The 20,831-nt window shown below is 36.3% G+C and overlaps 3 protein-coding genes across 3 annotated transcripts; 1 reads left to right on the top strand and 2 right to left on the bottom strand.

Annotated features, from left to right (window-relative positions):
* Positions 1-1,322: 1,322 nt before the first annotated feature.
* LOC308679630 (Golgi resident protein GCP60) lies at positions 1,323-7,239 on the top strand. The gene is made up of 8 exons (XM_081347199.1): positions 1,323-1,612; positions 1,903-2,044; positions 3,076-3,216; positions 3,315-3,473; positions 3,847-4,009; positions 4,110-4,275; positions 5,284-5,556; positions 5,638-7,239. Exons 1-8 carry the CDS (start codon positions 1,399-1,401, stop codon positions 5,850-5,852), a joined length of 1,473 nt encoding a protein of 490 aa, XP_081203325.1. The 5' UTR covers positions 1,323-1,398; the 3' UTR covers positions 5,853-7,239.
* ect2l (epithelial cell transforming 2 like) lies at positions 7,194-16,038 on the bottom strand (the record flags this gene model as incomplete). The annotated part of the gene is made up of 21 exons (XM_081394321.1): positions 7,194-7,910; positions 8,064-8,236; positions 8,472-8,560; positions 8,736-8,801; positions 9,735-9,891; positions 9,977-10,050; positions 10,666-10,918; positions 11,217-11,422; positions 11,493-11,591; positions 11,681-11,784; positions 11,872-12,048; positions 12,837-12,929; positions 13,057-13,185; positions 13,431-13,599; positions 13,675-13,759; positions 13,889-14,007; positions 14,289-14,392; positions 14,542-14,794; positions 14,960-15,122; positions 15,219-15,331; positions 15,868-16,038. The coding sequence occupies 21 exons, from the start codon at positions 16,036-16,038 to the stop codon at positions 7,780-7,782; spliced, it is 2,928 nt and encodes a 975-aa protein (XP_081250447.1). The 3' UTR covers positions 7,194-7,779.
* On the bottom strand, positions 15,868-20,816 carry ccdc28a (coiled-coil domain containing 28A). The gene is made up of 6 exons (XM_081347200.1): positions 20,534-20,816; positions 19,765-19,927; positions 19,504-19,667; positions 19,281-19,435; positions 18,687-18,709; positions 15,868-17,106 (listed from the first exon to the last, which is right to left on the bottom strand). Exons 2-6 carry the CDS (start codon positions 19,908-19,910, stop codon positions 17,052-17,054), a joined length of 543 nt encoding a protein of 180 aa, XP_081203326.1. The 5' UTR covers positions 19,911-19,927; positions 20,534-20,816; the 3' UTR covers positions 15,868-17,051.
* Positions 20,817-20,831: the final 15 nt, after the last annotated feature.

The following is a 20,831-nucleotide window of genomic DNA, read 5'->3' as shown; positions in this document are numbered from 1 at the left end:
CATTCTTTGTGTTCCCTGTGACCTCATTCCAATCCCACCATTAGCTGTGGAGGTCTGTGATGGCAGAACAGGGTGCTTTTGAAAGCCTGATGCAATGACTTCAATCTGTAAGTGTAAAGGAGAGGATTAAACACTGAATTTGCATGGAAGAGAATGGTTGTTGGCAAAATCACAGGACAAAAGCTTGCCAGATCCACTTTAAAACATAACAGACTGGAAACGCTTGTTTCTGTTAAAATTCTGGGCGTTCCAGTTTTTCATGAGGTCTGCTGGCATTTGGACAATTGTTTTCATGTATTTAAAGGGATAGTTCACTCAAAACTGAAAATTTTGTCATCATTCCATGCCTGTATAAATTAAAATTTTCTGCTGAACACAAAAGAAGATATTTTGAAAAATGTTGGTAATCAAACAGTTGATGGGCACCATTGACTTCCATAGTATTATTTTCCCCATACTAAGTGAATGGGGCCCATCAACTGTTTGGTTACAGACATTCTTCAAAATATCTTCTGTTCAGCAGAAGAAAGATATTCATACAGGATTAGAACAACTTGAGGGTGAGTTAACTTTTCATTTTTGGATGAACTGTCCCTTTAAACATGCTTAATGGATTTCTCAGGTGAGATTCAGTTTAATCTGCACAGTTTGGTAAAAAGTTTGTGAAATAAAAGAAAAGAGTTTGTTTTTTAAATGCTTTAAATACATTTTAAAGACTGTATCAACCCAAAGTTTCTTGATGGTTCAGGGTTTTGAAATGATATTTTTCCTTGCCAAAATGCTGCTATTTATTTGCTTATTGAAGAACAATAAAAAAAAGGCTACAAACCAAGCCTCCCATACACATATGAATAAGTTACAGAAGAAAACTTCACACTGTTTAACAAATTACAATAACAAAGCAAATTCAGTTAAATATTAACATTAAAACATTTATGCAAAAAATTGTTTTATGTTGCTATATGAAATTAAAACGGTGCAGTTAATATCTAGCCTATGATATATCTTAATATATAATAAAACTGCGTGACCAGAAAACTATATATAAAAAAAAAAAAAATATCTCAGAGTCATAGTACTTTGAAGTGAAATGTGTCTCAGTTTACTAGCTGCATTACGACTAGTTGAGTCAGGTCGGCTAACGTATGCTCAGGTAATGTTCATGTCCAAGTGACATTTTAGCCTTAAAACAAAGCGAAAATTCGTCGGAGAACATTTTGGGTTTTATCTGCCCAGTTACAAACGTAACTAAAAAGTGAATGCGGTGTCAATGAGCTGAAATTACCACAAATATCCGGGATTTCCGGTGGGAATATACGGAAGAGAAGTGTTTTCTGCGCTACGTGGCCACCTGTGACAGCAGCAGCAGCAACAGCTCGTAGTGACAGTTTGTTTGACATGATGGAGTTTGACAGAGAAGAACATGGCAGCGAGACGACCGATAAAAACTGCGAGAACGGTATTATTAACACGGAGACTCACGCGCCCGGCACTGAGGAAGACCATAAATCATGTGAGGATAATGAAGAAAATCAGACGACTTGGAGTTTGGAGAGAAACTGGGGTTTTACTTTACAGGAGCTCTTCGGACTTGCGCTGAAATTCTTTAAAGGTACATATAATGAATTAGCCTAGACTTTCACTTTCCCTTTTCTGTTTGTCCAGTAAATGTTTACAACTTTATACTGTACCGTCACAACCTGCAGTCATGTACTGTTTATTGGTAGCAAAACAGAATTAAAGTCCCTTTACTGTGACTCATCGTCTAGATACATTGTAACAATAACTCAACCCATTCAGAAACTGGAAATGCCACTGATAATAGTAGTGATTCAGGATCTCCCAGATGTTGTCGAAGAGTATTTATTTCATGATGATTTCTACATGTTTTGTCCCACACAGAGATGAATGGGAAAGCCTTTAATCCAACATATGAAGAAAACCTTCGTTTGGTTGCACTACATAAGCAAATCACTCTTGGCCCTTATAACCCAGAAGCATGTCCAGAAATTGGGTTTTTTGACTGGCTGGGAAACGACAGAAGGTAACAGAGGATTATATATGTAATTACTGTATAAGGCCAGTATAATTATCTCAGTACAATAAAAATGGCATTACCCTGGTATTCTTTTACCTTGGAGTAAATTCCATGAAATTTGGTAGCATGATATACATACACACATATATTTGGTAGCATTCCATTCCATATATATATATTAATTTAACACACATACATACATATTAAATTCAGCATGAAACGGAAGTTGCAATCGTTTTTGATTTATGCCCAAGAGAAATGGCTTCAGTAAAGAGATAGTGTGCACATCCAGACACTTTTTGGCAGGTGCTCGATCAAAATAAATCATCAAACTCAAAATAAACAAAAATGGCTTCCCAACAAGAAAAAATGTAGGGCGGGACTTGCTTTTGTCCATGGGAAGTTGATTGGATGGTTGTGGTTTGCTATTGCTGCGATGTCATGTGAGTGACAGGTCAATCCCGCCCTCCCACCAGTAAATACATCATCAAAGAGAAGAGATGTGGCTGCAAGGGGAGGGGGAGTTATTTTGATTAGAGGATTATGAGGGCATAATAATTAAAAATAATAATAATGGTGTATAATAATGGTAATGGTATAATAATGGTATATCGGCCAATAGCAAACTCAAAATAAACAAAAATGGCTTCCCAACAAGAAAAAATGTAGGGCGGGACTTGCTTTTGTCCATGGGAAGTTGATTGGATGGTTGTGGTTTGCTATTGCTGCGATGTCATGTGAGTGACAGGTCAATCCCGCCCTCCCACCAGTAAATACATCATCAAAGAGAAGAGATGTGGCTGCAAGGGGAGGGGGAGTTATTTTGATTAGAGGATTATGAGGGCATAATAATTAAAAATAATAATAATGGTGTGCACAGATAAATCATTTATAATAAATACTACATTGTATTTAGTATTTCATTTTATTCCATAAAAAAACAAGAATTGTCCATTTAGATTTCATGGTGACTTTAATGCCATATTGCACAACCCTACAATGTCTATTGACGCTTCATTTATCAACGCATTTTTCAGGAAAGAATGGCTACGGCTTGGCAGCATGGCCAAAGAGGACGCCATGGAGGACTATGTGAAGCTTCTGAACTCCTGTTGTGCTCTGTTTTCACCATATGTGACGTCACATAAGATTGAGAAAGAGGAACAAGAAAAGAGACAGTAGGTTCTGTATTAGTTAAAGTGCCTGAAGCTTCTCATAATGTAGTCTAATAAGAATTGTAGGAAGCCCTTTTTATTCTGTGTGTGCGTGTGTTTAGAAGAGAAGAGGAAGAACGTCTCAGACTGGAGAGAGAAGAGCAGGAGCGACGGCGGCTGGAAGAAGAAGCACGACGCAGAGAAGAAGAGGAGATGAGGATAAAAGAGGAGGAACAGAGAAGAAAAGAGGAGGCAGAGAGGTTACAGATAGAGCAACAAAAGTGAGTGCTGGTAATCTAGAGATTTTGAAAGTAATCTCTTATGCTCACCAAGGCTGCTTTTATTTTATCAGTATATAACAGATTGCAATTAAAAATAATAGTTTTCTATTTTAATATATTTTAAAATGTAATTTATTCCTAATGACAAAGCTGTCTTTCAGTATCAGTGTCTCATAATCCGTTAGTACTTGGTACTTACGTTGAATACTGAATACTTGAATACTTTTCCCCCCAGGATTCTTTGATGAATAGAGTTTTTTGAACCAATGATTCAGTGAGAGAGTTTCAGTTCTCTGTTGTTTCTGTGGGGATGACTGCTGCTTTAAAATGTGTTGATAACTTCTAATATAGTATATAACATCTGTGTGCACAGAGAGCAGATCATGGCTCTTCTGAATGCACAGACGGCAGTGCAGTTTCAGCAATATGCCGAACAGCAGTATCCAGACAACCCAGACCAGCAGCAGTTACTCATCAGACAGCTGCAGGAACAGCACTACCAGAAGTACATCCACCAGGCCCTCCACCTGCAGCAGGTACAAACACACCTGGAGACATTTACAGAAAGTCTGTGACTTGACTCAAGGAAACTTCTCATCAGGATCCTGGTCTTAGGTTGCTTCTTTATGATTTCAGATGGCCTCGCAGAAGCAGCAGGAAGACTCGAATGCTCTTCCTGCTCCTGTCTTAAATGAAGCAGTGCCCACCTGCAACCCCAACAACCAATCGAATTCATTAGAGAATCACGAACAACAGTCAGACTCAAAAGCCTTCCAGTTGTGTGTAGAAGGGAAAACAGGCGGTATGTTTTATCAAACTATGCAAGTTCTTGTCTATTTTCATTTTCTATTTGCAGCTAAGTTTGATTTTTTTTTTATGTTTTGGAAAGAAGTCTCTTATTCCTATCAAGGCTGCATTTATTAGATTAAAAGTTAACAGTAAAACAATAATATTGTGAAATATGAATAATATTTATGGTTTGTTTTCTATTTGAATATATTTAATGTAATTTATTACTGTGATGGCAAAGCTGAATTTTCAGCATCATTACTCATTTCACATTACACATTAGTCTTCAGTGTCACATGATCCTTCAGAAAACATTCTAATATGTTGATTTAATGCTGCGCAACATATTTTTTTTCATATTTCAAATACATAATGAAATAGTTTTTATTTATGTACATTAATAAAATGCTTTTACTAAATTAATATGAATATATTTATGAGCTTATATATACTTTTTTTTTACATACAATAATACAATATAAGGAAAATATATTTGTAAAATAAAAATAAAACAATTTGCTTTTAGTTTAGGTTCAGGAAGATTGTCTGAAATTAATATTTGAGAGTATGAGAGTAAAGATCTCTGTTTCAAATAAATGCTGTTCTTTTAAACTTTCTATTCATCAAATAATCCTGAAAAAAATATATTGCGGTTTACAAAAACACATTAAGAAGCACAACTGTTTTTAAACATTAATAATAAAAAATGTTTCTTGAGCAGCAAATCAGCATATTAAAATGATTTCTGAAGGATCAGGTGACACTGAAGCCTGAAGTAATGCTGAAATTTCAGCTTTACCATCACAGAAAAAAAAATACAATATTACTGTTACTGTTTTGTTTAAATAAATGCAGCTTTGCTGATCATAAGATACATAAAAAATGACCCCAAATTTTTGAACTGTAGTATATACTGTATATATATTACTCATTTTTTTTAAGTTGGAAACACTACGTTTATTCACACTTATAGTCATCATATTACTTGTCCTCTTACATTATTTTTCTTTCTTGAATGCAGAAGTACCTATCGTTGCTCCCTCTATGTGGACACGGCCTCAGGTTAAGGAGTTTAAGGAAAAGGTGTTGCACGATGAAGACTCTGTGATCACGGTGGGCCGAGGGGAGGTGTTGACAGTACGGGTGCCCACTCATCAGGATGGCTCACACCTGTTTTGGGAATTTGCCACCGATCACTACGATATTGGTTTTGGGCTGTACTTTGAGTGGAAGGACTTGACCATTCCAACAGACAGCAAAAATGAAGGAGAATCTACTACTGACGCTAATGAAGGTAAGAAGGTGGATTTCATAGACGCATAAAAAAAAATATTATTTCATATTTATGATTAATTCAATTCTATCCTAATTAAAGGCACAGCACAAGCTGAAAAAGAGAAAGTGACAGAACAGGGCAGACGTCCGCTGGTAAATGAGGTGGTTCCTGTTTCCCGTCGTGACAGCCACGAGGAAGTTTATGCAGGCAGCCACCAATATCCTGGTGAGGGAGTTCATCTTCTGAAATTTGACAATTCCTACTCCCTCTGGAGGCCAAAGGTTGTCTATTACAGAGTTTATTACACTAGATAAATGTCACCAGACAAGGTGCTGCATTCACTATCTCTACCTTTGAGAATATCGAGCGAGTCTTGATTCAACAGAGGCACAGTATTGTGCTGTTGAAATATAAGAAATATGTCGTTTTCTTCGAATGTCGTTTTCTTTTCTACTGAAAGATACATGAATCCTGTTTTTGGTGTCATGATCAAAAGGAAGTCCTGTTCTTTAGTAATGTATATATTTTTTCCATGCAAGAAAACCAAAATCTTATGTTTATTATGTTGAATCAATGAAGGAGTGGTGTATACATATATTTTTTAATTGATGTGATTCAAGCACTTTAAAGTTTGAAAAATTATTTACGGATCCTAAAACAGGTGATATTTCACCTCATACAGTAGTGGCCAAAAGTGATGTCTGGACTAGGAAAATTGATATCTTCACCTTTTATTCAAATTATAAGAAAAACTCTTAAAGATTTTGTAAGCATATTGCGTAGTTGTGCTCAAAATCATTTGTGTTTTTGTGATAATGCAATTAAACATGCCAAATTATGCAGACATAATTTTTGGCATGGCTGTCATACAAAGAAATTATAAACGCATGCTAAAACGAGAGAACAAACAAAATATTAATAACTGGTTATGTTGTAGTCAATGTTTGTTTTCCTTTGAGCTTTTTGTTATTCTATGCATTATTTGCATAGTTAACACCTTTTTTGCCAAATAATTTTGTTAGATAAATGCCTCAAGGTTAGTGCTTTATTCTTCCCTCATATTTAAAATATATAAAAATATAAAATATTTTTCTCATATTTTGATGGTTTAATCAAACTTGTAGGGTCATTAAAAACAAATCCCCAAACCAATCACTTTTGGCCACTACTGTATTTCTTTGGTGTGTAGGATTGTTTATCTTTTTATATTGTTTTGTGGGTTGTTAAATAGATCAAGCATTAGATATTGTAATACTTTTTATATTAAGGCCTAATCGTAAACATTATTCTTTTCCGTTTATATGTTAATTGAAACTGGAGGTTAGGATGTTATTGACCTCTTGAAAGTTAAATGATTTTTATGTCTGTATGTTTGCACACAATGTGCACTTGTGCATAAAATCAAGTCAAGAACTAGGACTACTACAACTACAACTAGACTCCGAAATGTCTAGTTCCTAACGACTTTGTTTGGCTTTCTAGTAAGGGTTCATATTATTATATTTTGTGTATTTGCTTGTCTTAAGCATACATGTCTATCCTGATGATACTGAAGCATATGAAACTATGCACACAATATTGCACACTACAAAGATGGAGAGATATTGTGTGTAGACACAGATGAAGAGGTAAAAAGACTCTAAATACTTTGGACTATCAGTTTTAAAAAATGTCATTTAATTCTTCAAGAATTATAAGTGGCAGCTAGGTTTAACCATGTCACATGGTGAGGGATTTTTGTCTTTTTAATAGTCTTTTTTGTATAAATAGGATAATAAAATGTGTCCTAATGATATCTGCAAGTGTACTGATGTGGGAAGTCCCACAACGCAATCAAAATCTTTAACACTGTGAGAACACTATTTTTTTTGTGAAATAAATGCTTTTATACCCTACATAAGTGTGCATGTAAAATATAAAGAATATTTAAATTGTAATTTGAAAATGATTATTTAGCCCTGTGTATGATTATCCCATTTTTCTGCATTGTTCCAGCAATAAAGTAAAAATTAAACATTCAAAATCACAAGGTCAAGGACATCCAGTATGCATAAAAATACAGATTTTTATATCTATGCATTAATTCATACTGTAATCAATCATAATCAGATGTAGTAATCATACCAATTCAATTTGCTTGGTAATAAAAAAAAAATAAAAAAAAAAATAGCAAGTTAAGAATTAAATATTTCCATCATAGTTTCATCATTTAGCTTACAGGAGTAAATATGATGTTCATCTTTAGTTCCGTGTTATAGCAGCACTCATAGCACTGCGTAAAGCACACAGCAGCCTGATCTTGTCCTCTTCTCTATCTGTAGCACAGATCCACTGCCGCTTTGGGCTCTCCAGCTGAAAAGCGTTTCGGACATCTGAAAAGATAATGAAGAAGTTAAAAGTGTATATTTAAATATATGTTATAATATAATATTATAATTGAAAGTGATATATATATATGTGTGTTGTTATAACTTCCTGTGTTAACCTCCTGAACACTGCATTACAGTACTAATAATAGCACATACACTTTGTATCTGTGATTTCCGTGAGATTTAGACAGTGCAGAGCCACAGAGGCGAAAAAGGTGTGAGTCGTGTTCTTTGCCAGACAAAACGGCGCGTTTGACACACTCTTCTCTGTGAGCACGAGAGCATCATTGAACAGAAACATTCCCAGGTCACTCACATGCTCATACATCCTGAGAAAAAATGAGAATAAATACATCACAGGTCAGTAGGGTTTACTTGAGTAAATCTGGTCCATTGATTAGAAAAAATATTTGTTGATTATACTCTAATATATTGAGTTTGATTTGAAACTATGCTGTTACTATTCATTTACAAAGAAAAAAAAAAAAAAGTAGACGTTGAAGTTGGCTTCAAGTAGACAGAGAGGCTTTTGTTTCTGTCATTTGATCTCAGGTCAGGCACTACCTGAGAGAGGAAGCAATGTCTCCATTAAGGCAGCTCAGTAATGCCACATCCTGTGTGGTTATCAAGTATCTGCTCCCCTCCAACAAATTCTAAATAAAGTACAAAAATAGTGTTATACTGTGTGTATGAGCATACAGTGCACTGCAATTGTGTATGGCTGTCTATCACAGACTTTTGTTTGTTTTAAGTACAGAAACCTTGCCTTGTGACCTTTAATGGCCTGTGAGAACTTGATCTCTGTGCGTAAATGACTGTGCAACTTACTGGGCAGCTTTGAATTGTGCTCTGTGCCTCCATGATTCTCAAGTCTCGATCCAGACTCTTTTTCAACTGGGAGTGGAAAACAAAGCACTGTTTAAAAAAAAGTGACTTGACTCAGAATACCCATACTCGGAATTTGTCCGCATTTAACCCATCCAGGTTAGTGCACACACATTAGGAGCAGTGAGTAGTGAACACACATACACTCTGCGAACCGTGGACACACACACCTGGAGCAGTGGGCAGCCATTTTGCTGTGGCGCAATTGAGAATCGAATCCACAACCTTCGGGTTACCAGTCTGACTCTGACTCTTCTCAATTAAAAATTAGAGAGGCCAATGCCATATTATGCCCTTTTACAAAGTCTTGATTTTGTTTTTGGGGTCAACTAGAATATGTTTTCATGCTTCAATGTAAAAAAAAACAACAACATTATTTTTCACATATCTTACATTGTTGCGGCACCTCTCTTCCCAGTCTGTCAGTAACACTCAAGTGTGCTGCACATCCTGAAAAGTTAAGCCACAACATGTCGATCGCCCTATGGTGGCTCGCTGGAGTATATAAGCCCCGCACTCTCTATGTAATCAAATGGGATGTAAGGCAAATTAAAGAATCCAATACTTCAAATCATTTTTTTCCGAAGATGGTTTCTGTCATTTTATATAGTTATCACGCTGATGTCCAGTAAGTTTGATTTTAATTAATTATTTGATGCAATAAAAACGGGCTGTAACATCATGATGGACAGCTGTACATAAAAGAAAACTCAAGACTACAAACGAGGCGTTTCAGGGAGTTCCGAAACAGTGCTTACTGATATAGAGACCCCCTTTTGAGTAGACTTTGTGCTTTGTAAACCTTTTTTTATACTCAAACATCAATATTACCGTACACACTAAAGAAAGTTACAAATGTAAACAAGCATAATAGATCCTCTTTGAGGTGAAAACATACATGTTCATAGTTATTCACTGAGCACTTTTTTTTTTTAATCACACCTTGTGTATGAAGTCTCTGTAAGTCATCAGCGAGTTGAGGGCAGATGATAACTGTGTGTAGTCTGGGTGCTCAGGCGGTGTGTGTAGCGTTAATGCCTGAAGCAAAGTCACATACTCCTCCACGCGTGCGGATGGTGTGAGAAACAGCTCCTGGAGACTGGACATACAATAGTAGTGTTGCTGAGTTGCTCTTGTACAACTTTTTTTCCCAGAAAACTAGCAGATCTGTAACTCTACTGTACCTCAGCATTCTGGTAGCAACGGTCCGGTCGTGTCTCTTCAGAAAGGTGCGGAATGCAGGAAGCATCTCGCGACACTACAAAACATATACAATATTACAGAACACTTATTTTATATTTACAATAAAAACAACTGTTTATTTTTATGTTTTAAAATGTAATTTATTCCTGTGGTAGCATCAGCAGCATTACTCCAGTCTTCGGTGTCACATGATCATTCACTGAAATCATTCTAATATGCTGATTTGATGCTCAAGAGATATTTCTTATTATTATCAAATGTTGAAAATACCTTGCCTAATATTATATGCTGCCTAATAATTTTTTTCAGGATTCTTTGATGAATAGAAAGGTCAAAAGAATATAATTTATTTTAAATATATTTTTGTAACAATGTAAAAGTATATAAGAGACCTATCAACATTGACACTTAGTCATGAGGGTCTGCAGGGATCTCTATGATGTCATTTCCTGTTTTGTTTCCGTACATTGCTCGTACCACATGACTCTGATATGGCAGAAAAGTTTTTCAAATATTTATACATATATTTATACCCCCCCCCCTTATTAAAAAAACTATCAAAATGCATTTTAATTTAGAAATTAAAAAATATAAAAGAGGTTTATTCAAGTCATTGTATACATTTATTAGGTTTTTTTATGTATAAAGAGAATATTCAACATTAACATACCTTGTCTATAGTTCTCAGAATGGTAGAATAGTTGTTGAAAAAGTTAGTGTAGACTCTTAACTTGGTGCAAAACTTGACACAAACATCCCCCACACACTGCAGCGGAGCCCACTCCTCCCACCTCTCAGTAAGCTCCTTCAGAAAAACACTGCAAGACCATTTGTGAAGGCCAGAGAATGAGAGAATAACAGAAAGTGAAAGAGAAATGTATGTGGAAACAGCACGTCCAGATTTTTCCGAGTTAGACGCGTTCCTGTATTTTGTTGATCCTGAAACAACATTCCTGTCTGAAAATGTAATCCTATCTATATGCCTACCCCTAAACCTACCCATAAGTTATCACTAAAATCAGAGGAAAATAAGTGAATAACACTGATGTAGAAGCACCTAACCTTGGTTGTAAGCCTAAACTTGACATAAACTGTAAACTTGTCCCTCAAATCTGATTGATTGATTGGAATATTGTTCCAGGACTAACAAAGATGTTGATCCAAGAACGTGTTGCACTTGGTGAAATCAGGTTCTGCGAGGAAGAATGGACTGTATTTTACTTGTTTGCCTCCAAAATGTCCAGCAGAGGGCAGAAGAGGGTGATGAGATTGACTGAGCTGATGATGGCTCGATTGGAGTCCAGTGCCGCTCTGAGAGGTGTGTAGAACACTGTGGCCACCGCTTGAAGATGCCTCACGTATGTTTTCTCACTATTCAAAAGCTCTTTGCACACAGCACTGCGTCTATCTGCATCACTTAACAAACCCTAAAAAAGACACATTTTTAAGGCATTTGGTAAACCAAATGTTTTAAATTATAGAAAAGTTAGCTCTAACCTTTGGAGATTCTGGACTGGGGAATGGATCGATGTTCTTCACACCACTGTTGACTGATGACCTTAGTAGAAAGTGTCCTAAGAAGTCTAAGGGATCATCCTACAGCATGACAGTAAAACAGTAAATCAGTGAATTCAATATAATGCAGCGAGATTTACTGGAACAGAATGGTTTTTGTTTTTGCTTACTGGAGTCTCGTTCATCAGAGCCACGAGCCCACGAACCAAACACTGCATGACCTCAGATTTAAAGGAAATGACAGGCATCTTTATATGATCCCAGAGGAATAGACCTGTAATAGCCACGCAAACAAAGAAAACGGTTTGGACACACACACAGGAAGTAAATGACGAAAGTGTGTTTTAATTTTTTGACTTACCCAGGATGCGGCCTCTGATCTCTTGACATATAAAGTGCAGCTGTGGCCCCAGCTGTTTCCGTAGTTCCTTACAGGCTTCTTCTATCCATTCAGCCTGTCTGCACCAGCTCAGGAGGAGGGTCTCATGCAGATACACCAACGGAGGAAACTCACCAGACCCGGACCACTCACTGAGAACTAACAGAAATATTGAGACCGCTTCTTTAAAACACTACGATGATACTTGACTGAATTCATGTTTCTCATTATCTTTTTATTTTATTTTATTTTTAAGTAAAATTAAACAAGAAAAAATATATAAAATAAAAAAAGTTAATGTTTTAAAATACATTTTCATAAAAATAATATAATTATTATTGTTATAATTATTAGTAATAGTATTGGTATTAAAATATATATTAGAATAAATATAATAGAATAATTCTATAATTAATGCTAAATAATAAACAATGCTAAAATTTAAAATATATTTGTAAATAATATAATATATTTCATAATCTTAACATGCACAAAAAAATCTAAAATGAAACAATATTTTGTTATTATTTTACATAAGAATTTATATCATATTTTTTATCAATAATGAATAATAATTGTAATTTATTATTTAATTAAACCTGATTTTAAGATTAATTAACATGAATGAAATGTAATTCAGTTGGGCTGACTAAGAAATTAAAAGCAGGTAACAAGTACACAGTATACCAGGGAACACATTCAATATTGATTAAAATGTATCCCAGGATGCACCTCATGAAGTTGGTTGAATGAACAGAGCTTGCAGAGCTTTAATCTCTAAAGGTCTTAGATATTCTTGATTTAAACTTTTTTGGTCACAACATAATTTTACTTCCATTTGTTGTTTCATAGGTTTTATGAATGTACTGTTCTAAAATGTGTCCAAACTTTCGTATAATACAGTAGATCACAAATGAAGCCACTCTCAAGACATATCTGAAACTCACTGTGCTGGTAGGAGCCCGTGCAGATTCCTGTGGGAGCTCTGACCTTCAGACCAGTCAAAACAGACAACTTCCTCATCAGATCCATCCCTGCAACTGAACGAGCAATACAGAACAACATCTGAATAAAACATATACAGTAAATGTCACATGGAATGACATCTCAATGGCTACAACCTGTGTGAAGCCAGTACTGAACTGGGACAAAACAGACAAACTTTACCAGAAGCTGCCAGCGGAACAAAGATGTTCAGACTCCCTCCATCTGAAGCAGGAACCACCCAGCCACACAGTTTCTCCCAGAACTCCCTCACACATGGCTTCAGCACTGTCTTCTCAGTAATGCTCAGTCCTGGGGATAAAACACAATATATATAATGCTATGTTATGCAGGGTGTTTTGCAGTGTTATGACAAAACATAATGTTGTTCACTGGAGCAATTGAAATATTTGGCATGAATTTGACAGTAGCTCTTTGTTTTAGGGTTTAAAAAAAAAATCTGCCATCATTAAGTTAGAGAATGTTCCAGAAAATCTATTCCAGCAGGCAAATATTCAATGTTAATGAAATTATGTTGAATTAATCAGGGAAATTACCATCTGTGAGAGTCAACTCATCTGTGCTTCCTGCCACCAGAATGCCGAGACTTTGCATCATCCTGCCTTGGATCACCCTTTCCGCCAGAGAGAGCAAAGCCTCCAAGGTCATTCCTTGTGAGTCATACGGCAAAACCACCACAGACACTTGCACCGCGGCCAGAAGCAGCTAGAAATATGAAGTGGAGATCCTTCAGTTCATAAACAACCGTCTATCACTCAGAGATGTAACTGAACGTCTTACTTCATATCCAGGAACTTTGGACGACACAAGCAGGAAATGAGGAAGAGGACAGTAGGAAGACTTGACTGGTTTGCAGAACAGTGAACTGTAAGGTAACAGCATTTTCAGGAATAGTTTTCCATTATTGTTGTTTGACAAATAAAAAAAGGTACTAAACATGATGCATGTATACAAATAATGCAGAGATTTCCATCTATTAAATCCTATTACTGACCTCATAGTTTTCACTACACTGGTGGCACATGTGCTCTCAAGAGTATTAGTCATCCTCAAATCAAGCCACGGTTCTCTTATTTCCACACTACAGACTGAATTTTCCAATCGACACTTTTCCTATGGGAAAAAAACATTAGAAATTACCATAATGTGTATATTTCTGTGCATGTAATACAAGACTAATATTGTGTTATATAAACGCATCTAAGATGAAGATAAAATTAACATAATAATGATCAAAATTATCAGTGATTTAATTTTTTTGTCAATTAGTTTCATCACTTTAAACCAGGGTTGTCATCTATATACACACACCGATTAAATATTTATTTTAGTATTATTTGGATGACATGCTTGTTGATAAAATCTTTTTTGCTATAATCATATCAGTGTCTCACCCCAAGCTGAACAAGAGCAGCAGTAAGACTCAGTGGCTTCTGTATAGATGACGTGCCCAATTTACTCGTGTTTAACCATGCCCTCCTGGTCTTCAATGCAGCCTCTGTGGAGAAAGCAGAAGGGAATATCTGCCATTATTGAAAATATGACATTATTAGCCTTAGATCATTTCCATTACATAAACCTCTTTAACCTCAATCAGATAATTTCATGAGGGCATTTACAAGCAATGCTGGAATCCCTGGTACTTACTTTTATGCTCTGCTATCTTCTCTCTGATAGTTTGTCTTATCTTGTGCTCTCTCCATCTATCCTCTTGCTCCTCTGGTGCTGTCAAACTCTCATTCAAGGTACCATAGACATCTGCTGCTTCCCGTGCAGTCAGGATGTCTAAACTGGCAGTGCAGGCCACATAATGTCTTTTCCACGCTCCATACTCATGATCTGATGGGCTGTAGGGAAGAAACCATCCCAGACGGATGCACTTCGGAGACCACAGACAGTCCTAGAATCACATAGAGATTACACTGTGAGTGAGTAACCATGTCTTTGACATTTCTGGCAGCATTCTGAAATTGAATTTCAGAAGATTTTCAGTAACAATGTTTGAGTGAAGAGAGAAACGTGATAGAAGCTCGGTGTCTAATAAATGAAATGCACGTTTTCGTACCTGCTCTGCCAGGAATCTCCAGTGCCAGCACACCTGTGCTGCGGCGCAGATGTCTCGAGGACTGAGGAAGGACATGATGTAGAGAGACAGAAAGCGAGGCAGCACTGCCGTGAAGTCCATTCGAGCGATGGGGACTGATTCTGCCAAACAATCACTGGTGAACCTAAAATCATAACCAAACAAAGTCATTGTAATTTGTATGAGAAAGTGGAATTCCTGTGCGTGGTGAGATATCAGATATTATGTACTGAAAATTTACTTGAGCTGAGTTTTGGAGCATCTCCTCAGCAGCCGACAAATAAATTCTTTTCTTTGACGGTCTGTCCACAGGTCAAACCAATGGAGGATGAGAGTTGTTCTTTCCTGAAAAAGCTGCACATTTATTTAGTTAGATTAAATGTTGTCTCATCTTAAAATAATATAAAAGTAAAAAATATATAATTGGTTACACTTTATTTTAAGGTGTCTTTGTTACACTATAACTTATACGGTTACACTTTATTTTAAGGTGTCATTGTTACAGTGTAAATATATATTTAAGTACGGAGTAATAATAATTAAATACATGTACTTACTATAGGGTTAGGGTAGGATTAGGGTTTGGTTGAGGGTTAGTTGCATGTAATTATGCATAATTTACTGTTAATACTATGGTAAGTACATGTAACATATGGTCACCGTAAAATAAAGTGTTTTACACTTTAAAATCGTAAAATAAAGTGTTTATTACTCAGCCTACTGAGTAATATTGAGTGATGTAGCCTACTCACTATAGGGTTGGGAGTAAGTTACATGTAATTAAGCATAATTTATAGTTATTACTATAGTAAATGCGTGTGTAACATTAACAATGACACTAAAAGTAGAGTGTAACCATAAGTTTTTTTTGTTTTGTTTTTTTTCCCGACCTGTTGGTTACATGCTTTATTTGTTACAGGCGTCCATGAACTGAATCTGGTTTCTGTGCCGTCGGACTGGGGTTGTCTGTAGTCACTTCCATTCATCTGCCAGGGATTCAGAAAATCCGGATTCCCGCGGTTTTTTGACTTATAACAGGTTCTATATTCCACAGACGTCATTTTAACAGTTACAATAGTTAAAATAGTCCAAAACTATCACTTTCCCGGTTTGTAAATAAAATTGCAGACGGAGACGTATTTGTTATATTTGCAAATGCGCTAATTATTATAAATTCTGCGATAATATCCGCTTATTATCGATTGGAGATTAGTTCTAAACAAACCTCTAGTGAACATCCAGGAACCAGCGCCATTTCCAGCTCGTTTCCCTAGAGACCACATAACAAATGAAGCTCTGCGAAATTCCTTCACACGAATCTTGTTTCTTTCAGCAGCTCCTGGACGGTCGCAGACAGTTATTCAACATATGTTTTCTTTTCTTTTTACATAAACGTATTGTTTATCTACGTAATTCATATGTGGGTCATAAAACTTGACATTAAAACTTGAACTTTATTGATAGAAGCATGAATAAAAAGTTTAATCATCAATCAGCCAGTAGGTTACACTTTACATTTCCAATGTTTTAAATCAAAATAAAATATGTAAATAGAACTATATAGTCTATAACCAAAAATATACAATGCAATTTTAATTTTATTCAGCAGTCTTAGTAGTCTCAGGAAACTGACATCAACTGACATGAAAATAACCTGCCATTATCTTTCTATTAATCACTTTAAGACGGGCATAAATAAATACAAAGTGAGCCAATCAGTTCCTTGTTAAAGTGAATTAGTGATAATGCAAAGGTGCTGCTATTGTACAACTCCAAGGCAACATTTAAGACATAAGATTAGATGTCATAATGTAATCGAACATCATCTTATGCACATTTATTTCTTGTGGTAACATGTGAAATGATCCGATGAGAAAGACAAGTGGGCAGTTCATCACAACTGTTTGGATTTGTTCTGTGATATCACATCTATAGAGTGCAAACAACCCAAGCTGACCAATTCTACACGTTTAAGACCACAGTGTCACCGATATGACTGTAATACTGGTGTTTCTCCATAGCAGTGTTGTGCTAAATATACACACAGTATTCTGCATGGTAGAGCCTTTGTAGTTCATATGCTGGAAGTTCTGGGGACATCTTGACTGTCAGCAATGTTAAGCTTTTGTCTAAGGAATTATAGTTAAGATTTCAAACTCAGTTTTTAAGGCATAAAAGAAATGACTTGTGTTAGAAAAACCTTTAAAAGAACTATTTGATTTTAAGGATGTAGCATGTTGCTGTTGTACTACACAATGCGTATGCAGACGAATTTCAAGATTGCATAATAAAGTTACCTGATCAATCTTAAAGGGATATTCACCTAAAAATTTAAATTCTGTCATCATTTACTCACCCTCAAGTTGTTACAAAACTGTACGAGTTTTTTTCTTTTGCTGAACACAAAGGAAGATATTTTGGAGAATGTTTGTAACCAAACAGTTGTGGGGCACCGTTGACTTTCACAAAAAATTTTTTTTTCATACTATGGAAGTTTACCCATATGGCTTACCCACTTTTAACATATGGTTACCCGTATTCTTAAAGGGGTCATATAATGGTACATGCACTTTTACAAGTTGATTGTACTGAAATGTGTGTTGGCAGTGCCTGTACACAACCATCATAAAATGCTAAAAATCCATCCAGTGGTTTTTTAAAATCTTCTTATATGTTTCCTCCCATCTCAAATCAAGCTGTTCGATTTTGTGACGTCACAAAATCGACGCCCCTCCCACGATGGTTGATTGACAGCAGCGTTTCAACACAGACCAGCCCTCGTGAGCGAGCTGTCAATCATAGCCCGCGCCAACCGGCGCGTTCATTGTTGATATCTGGAGCACTGAGTAGAATGGCGTCTAAAAGAGATTGTGGTGTTCTGTTCTTGGGTGTAATAAGGAACACAGCAGTCATGTTGATGTTCCTAAATCCAAACCGCTGAAGACGCAGTGGCTGAGTTTTGTTTTCGAAGGGAATATTCCCCACGATCAACGTCAATGCTTTCATGTTTGCGCGAATCATTTCACTAGACTGCTTTACAAACGAGGGTCAGTATAAGCTGGTTTTGCTAAGAAGCTGCTCCTGAAAAAAGGATCGGTACCAACTATTTGTGTTCCTGCTGCACCTCCAGAAGAAGTGAGTGAGTGTAACGTTTTATTGACCTTTATATTAATCTTTATATTGATCTTTGCAAATCGCTTGCTGCACGCTTCACGATGAATGCGGCTGTTTACACTCAGAGTACATTATGGCATGTTTTCTATGTATGACGTTCTCAATATAATTCATAATCCCACGTTTAACAACGCGTGATGGTTATTGTGTTACAAACAGTGTACGCACAGAACAGAGGGGCGGGGTGAGCAAAGCTCATTATCATTTAAAGACACATGCACTTAAACGGCGTGCTGAAAACAGAGATGTTTTTGACCAGGTATAATTAGTGTTTTCTTAAAATGCTAATGAGAATTTTTAATTAAAGTATATTAGAAACTTTTAATTTAGACCCTAAAGAATCATATTAGCTTGTACAAAAATGACATTATATGACCCCTTTAAAAATATTTTCTTTTGTGTTTAGCAAAAGAAAAAAACTCATACAGGTTTGGAACAACTTGAGGGTGAGTGATGAAAGATATCCCTTTAACTAAACACTACAATATCATCCAGTTGATTCATCAACATAATTGGTGAAACCATGAAAGGATACATTGAGGAGCTCAACTCTTCCAGCTGAAGGGGGAAACAAAAAGTGAACTTCATTAGACTGACTAGACAAATGCATAAAATAACTCATAGATTTCTGGTTTATGACTAAATATTTGGTCACACTTTATATTAGGTGTCTTTAACCACTATGTACTTACATAAAAAAAAGTTAGATACAATGTACTAGTTTTGCTCATTGAGGTGGGTTACGGGTTAGGGACAGGTTTCAGGGTACAGTCAGTTTTAAGGGTGGCAATACAGATTGTTTCAAAGCATTCAATGATGCAAACTTCATCAATTATGAGACGAATTTAAATTCTGCTGTTAAGCACCTCTACAGAAATCAATAGTGTCATTTTTCAGCTTGCGATTTAGTTCAGTTTAATAACTGTGTAAATGAATTATGAAATGAGTTCAGTTCTGCTGTAAACCACCTCGTTATTCAGCTCAGGCCAGTTCAATGTTGATTGTTCTTTAAATACAAGTACAATGTAAGTACAAGTGCATTGTATCATTTGATTCATTTAAATGTTAGTACATAGTATAGTTAAAGACACTTAACATAAAATGGGACCAAATATCTAATGTTGCTTACATTCGATAACAGTTTATCCATGTTAGTGTCATAAGCAGACTTTCTCTGGTCTTCTGGCAGCTCATCCACTTCTCCATAAAGGTCAAAGTGCAGGCGAGCCAGTGTTTCCTGCATTTCCCGCACATGCTCCATCTGATCGATTGAGCACTCGTTGCCTGATTCAGAGAAAATTTAGACTTCAATAAAAAACTTAACTATTTTTTACCGTGCTGTAGGAGCTTACCAAAGGCTTGCAATTTTCCAGAGTGGAAGTCATTGAGAAGGCTGAGCAGACCCTTCTCCATCTCCTGAACATCAGACACGTCTGTGAGAAACGAGTGCTGGATGTGGCCCGACTGGCTGCTCTTACCCGACTGACTCTGAGGCCTTGGTTTGTCTCTCACTCCCCTAACACCCCAAAACAAAATGAATAAAAAATAATGGCACAATATGACGATAGAAATATGAAAATGTTAATACCTTACGCAGTTTTAATGATGCTCACCTGCGATACTTTGACCTCTGACTGTGCGTGACCATACCACCAACACCGAACGATCTGCTGGATGTTGTCTTTCGAGCAGTGACTGGGGGAGGCGGCTGGTTGGAAGACGGTTTTGGGCTTTTACGTTTCTTATTCTTTTCCTCCATTGTGTCATCCAAATTATCTACAGAATAGGTAAAAGACATGAGCAAAAGAGCCTGGAAAATTAAGTGGTTTCAGGTCAAAGGCCCCCCATGTATGCCAATATACTTGCAAACATTCAATTACTAGAAACGGAGAATGTAAATAGATTAACACAATGATCCACAATTAATTTCCTGACATCAGAAATTTCATAAACTGCTTTGCTATAAAACAACAGCTGTACAGAAATGTTGTTGTACATATTTTTTCCCCGTATATAGCTTAGTAATTAAGTCAGATTCTTATAATTCAAATGTTATATAAAGTTTGCTGAGGCCCCCTAGTGCGTCTCGACCCAGGTTGGTTGAGAAAAACTAATCCGCGATTACAGTAGAATGTTGAACAGGCGACAAAATATTTCACACTGGTAAAGAAACATAACATAAACATTGTCCGATGATATTAAACCGTGTTATCACGCGCATTAGCAAGCGCGTCTGATCCTGTTTTACAATAACACGTAACATGTAAATAATATGCGACCGAGTCAAGGTGTGGCGTTAGTCGTGTACAACATGCCTAATCACGGAACCACTGTAGTAGCGCATGCAAAATATTATTCGACAACATATACGTATGATTTTACCGCATAAAGGAAGACTCCACTTTTTAGAAGGAAATATTATCCCGTCTGAAAGACATTCTCGATGAGATTAGACGGCTCTAAAGTTGGGTACAGCTGACCTGACTGCAAGTTTACATTAAGGCACTTCCGGGATATAGACGTCATCACGGTGATATCAACACGCACTGTACTGTAATTCAACTAAACAACTGTTACTCAAAAACAAAGTCAAATTTGACCAAGAGAAACATTTTTGTTCCAATACTAAATGGATGACTGCCTGAGTCTATTCAAATATTGTATAAGAAAACAGGAACAG

This window comes from Scardinius erythrophthalmus (assembly GCF_964197995.2).
Source record: "Scardinius erythrophthalmus genome assembly, chromosome: 19".
Classification (NCBI taxonomy): Eukaryota; Metazoa; Chordata; class Actinopteri; order Cypriniformes; family Leuciscidae; genus Scardinius; species Scardinius erythrophthalmus.
Note: the sequence above shows the minus strand (reverse complement) of the source record. Positions and strands in the feature narration are given on the sequence as shown.